At 41.9% G+C, this 2,000-nt stretch overlaps 1 protein-coding gene across 1 annotated transcript in view; it reads right to left on the minus strand.

Annotated features, from left to right (window-relative positions):
• Positions 1-1,994, minus strand: part of LOC311077072 (uncharacterized protein) — a 3,150-nt gene extending 1,156 nt beyond the window's left edge. Inside the window, exons 1-6 of the mRNA XM_084138878.1 lie at positions 1,940-1,994; positions 1,513-1,722; positions 1,115-1,413; positions 696-782; positions 420-587; positions 1-323 (exon numbers count right to left, since the gene is read on the minus strand). The exon at positions 1-323 is cut by the window's left edge and continues 1,156 nt beyond it. Coding sequence (XP_083995004.1) covers positions 1-323; positions 420-587; positions 696-782; positions 1,115-1,327 — 791 coding nt within the window. The 5' untranslated portion in view covers positions 1,328-1,413; positions 1,513-1,722; positions 1,940-1,994. The remainder of the gene's footprint in view (positions 324-419; positions 588-695; positions 783-1,114; positions 1,414-1,512; positions 1,723-1,939) is intronic.
• Between the last annotated feature and the right edge of the window lie 6 nt (positions 1,995-2,000).

Raw genomic sequence — 2,000 nt, forward strand, 5'->3', positions numbered from 1 at the left:
CACTCTACCAGACGACAACAGTCTGGCCACTGGGCAGGGGAACCTGTCGATCCTAGGACGCAACGTGTCATGCTCTCCACACCTGGCGTAAATTCAGGTTTCTTTTTAGAGCACCTGAAGCGTCCGGTTGCCAGGCGCGGCTGGTAGCGTGCAGAGTACGTCACACGCTGCTGGTCATATGGTAGAAGGTTCTGCCACAGAGCTATGATGGTACTGGCCTGCTGGGAGTTAAGTGTTTGTCCAATTTCATTCCTCAGTCCCACCAAGTACTCTGCCAGGCTGTCCACTCTGTCCATCCCTGGGATACTGCGCTCATCAACAGCCTGGTAAATATATGAATATATACAAATAAAATAACAACATCACAGGCAGAAAAATAACACATCTTACACACTTTTTACATGTCACAAAAGACCTACCAGCTCTTGCTGTGGTGCTGCTGGAGTCATGGCAGGTGTCCCAGAGGGACTTGTAGTTGTAGTAGTGGGAAGAGAGGCTGGGACGATGGGAAAGTACGGAGGAGCAGAGGCTAGGCTGGTGGGGACAGCTGTTGGGCCAAAGGGTGCAGTGGTATCCTCATTTGAAACCTGTTAAATGTAATAATAAAAATAAATAATAATAATCAAATAAGTATCAAAATAATACAATTACAAGCAAGACAATAACGCCACTGATACATGTCTCAAAACACTTGCCAGTTGTTGTGGGGCTGCAGGGGTGATGGGTGATGGCAGTGAAGAGGAGGGACTAGCAGCAGCAGAGCCGGTACAAGCATTCACAATCTGCAAAATGTAATACTCTTTTAAAAACACATTATTATAAAATGGATTTTAATTAGAGCATTATGCTTTTATTCATTTATGTATTCTTCAGATTTCTATTCATTGTCTTACATCTCTGTCTATTTCATGATTGCATTGTGTATTTTTTTGTGATTTGAAAATGTTTTGTAAAAGTGATATACAAATACATTTTCTAATTATTATTATACAATAATGATTATTATTATTATTATTATTATTACACATCAATAATAATAAATATCACAATACAATAAAAGTCTAAATTATCAGTACACGGTATGATAAAAACAAAATGTGACACGCATAATTACCAGTCGTTGCTCAAGTGCAACAGATGCAGGCCCTGAAGGTCCAGCAGGTCCAGAAGTAGCCTGGAGAGAGGTGGGAGTTGGAATGACGGCTGAGCTGGTGGTGGCAGGTGATGGACCAGAGGATGGGTCCAGTAGCCCAACGGTTGGGTCCAAACCAGCATCTTCAAAGCCCTCATCTTCCAACTCTTCCTCTGTGCCTACATCTTCCAGCATCTGCTCAGTCTCCTCTGAGTCAGGTTGGACATCCTGCAAGGCCCTCCCTGTCTGGCGGTATAGGTAATCTATACCTATTAGCTCCCCTGGGACAGACAAGAAGGAAAATTTACTTTTCATAAAATTCATAAAAAGGTAATTCTATTTTATAGAAAATAGCCTCATGATGGAAAGCTTAAACTAACCAGTGTAAACCGCAGGTGGCTGAAAAGAGGGGACAAGTTTCCTTCCAAGCACCTTGACACTGTAGTTGTTAACACATTGAACAAGGTCGCCTGAGTAGCTGAGCAGTGATGGAGGCTTGACTGCCAGGGATGCAGCTTCACGGTCCTGATTCCATCTGTTAAGGCCTTCCAGGAGGTACAGCTGGAAATTCAGGCTGTTGGCACTGGTTCCTTAAGACAGTACAAATATGAGCAATATTGTTAGGTTAACTTGTTGTATTTGGTTCATTGACAGACATTAACTGTGTCAGTGTTCCCAGGATAATAACAATAATTATAATGATAACAATAACAATACTACTGCTACTACTACTACTACTAATAATAAAATGTTTAACTCCAAATATGTACTCATCTTGCTGATGAATAAAAAATGATTCCTACTGACCTGGAATGAACCTGTTCAGATGTAAGTGGAAGGATTCAAGTGATGTGGACCCTCTCGCACA

The sequence above is a fragment of the Abramis brama genome (genome assembly GCF_963993115.1).
Source record: "Abramis brama genome assembly, contig: SCAFFOLD_123, whole genome shotgun sequence".
Taxonomy (NCBI): Eukaryota; Metazoa; Chordata; class Actinopteri; order Cypriniformes; family Leuciscidae; genus Abramis; species Abramis brama.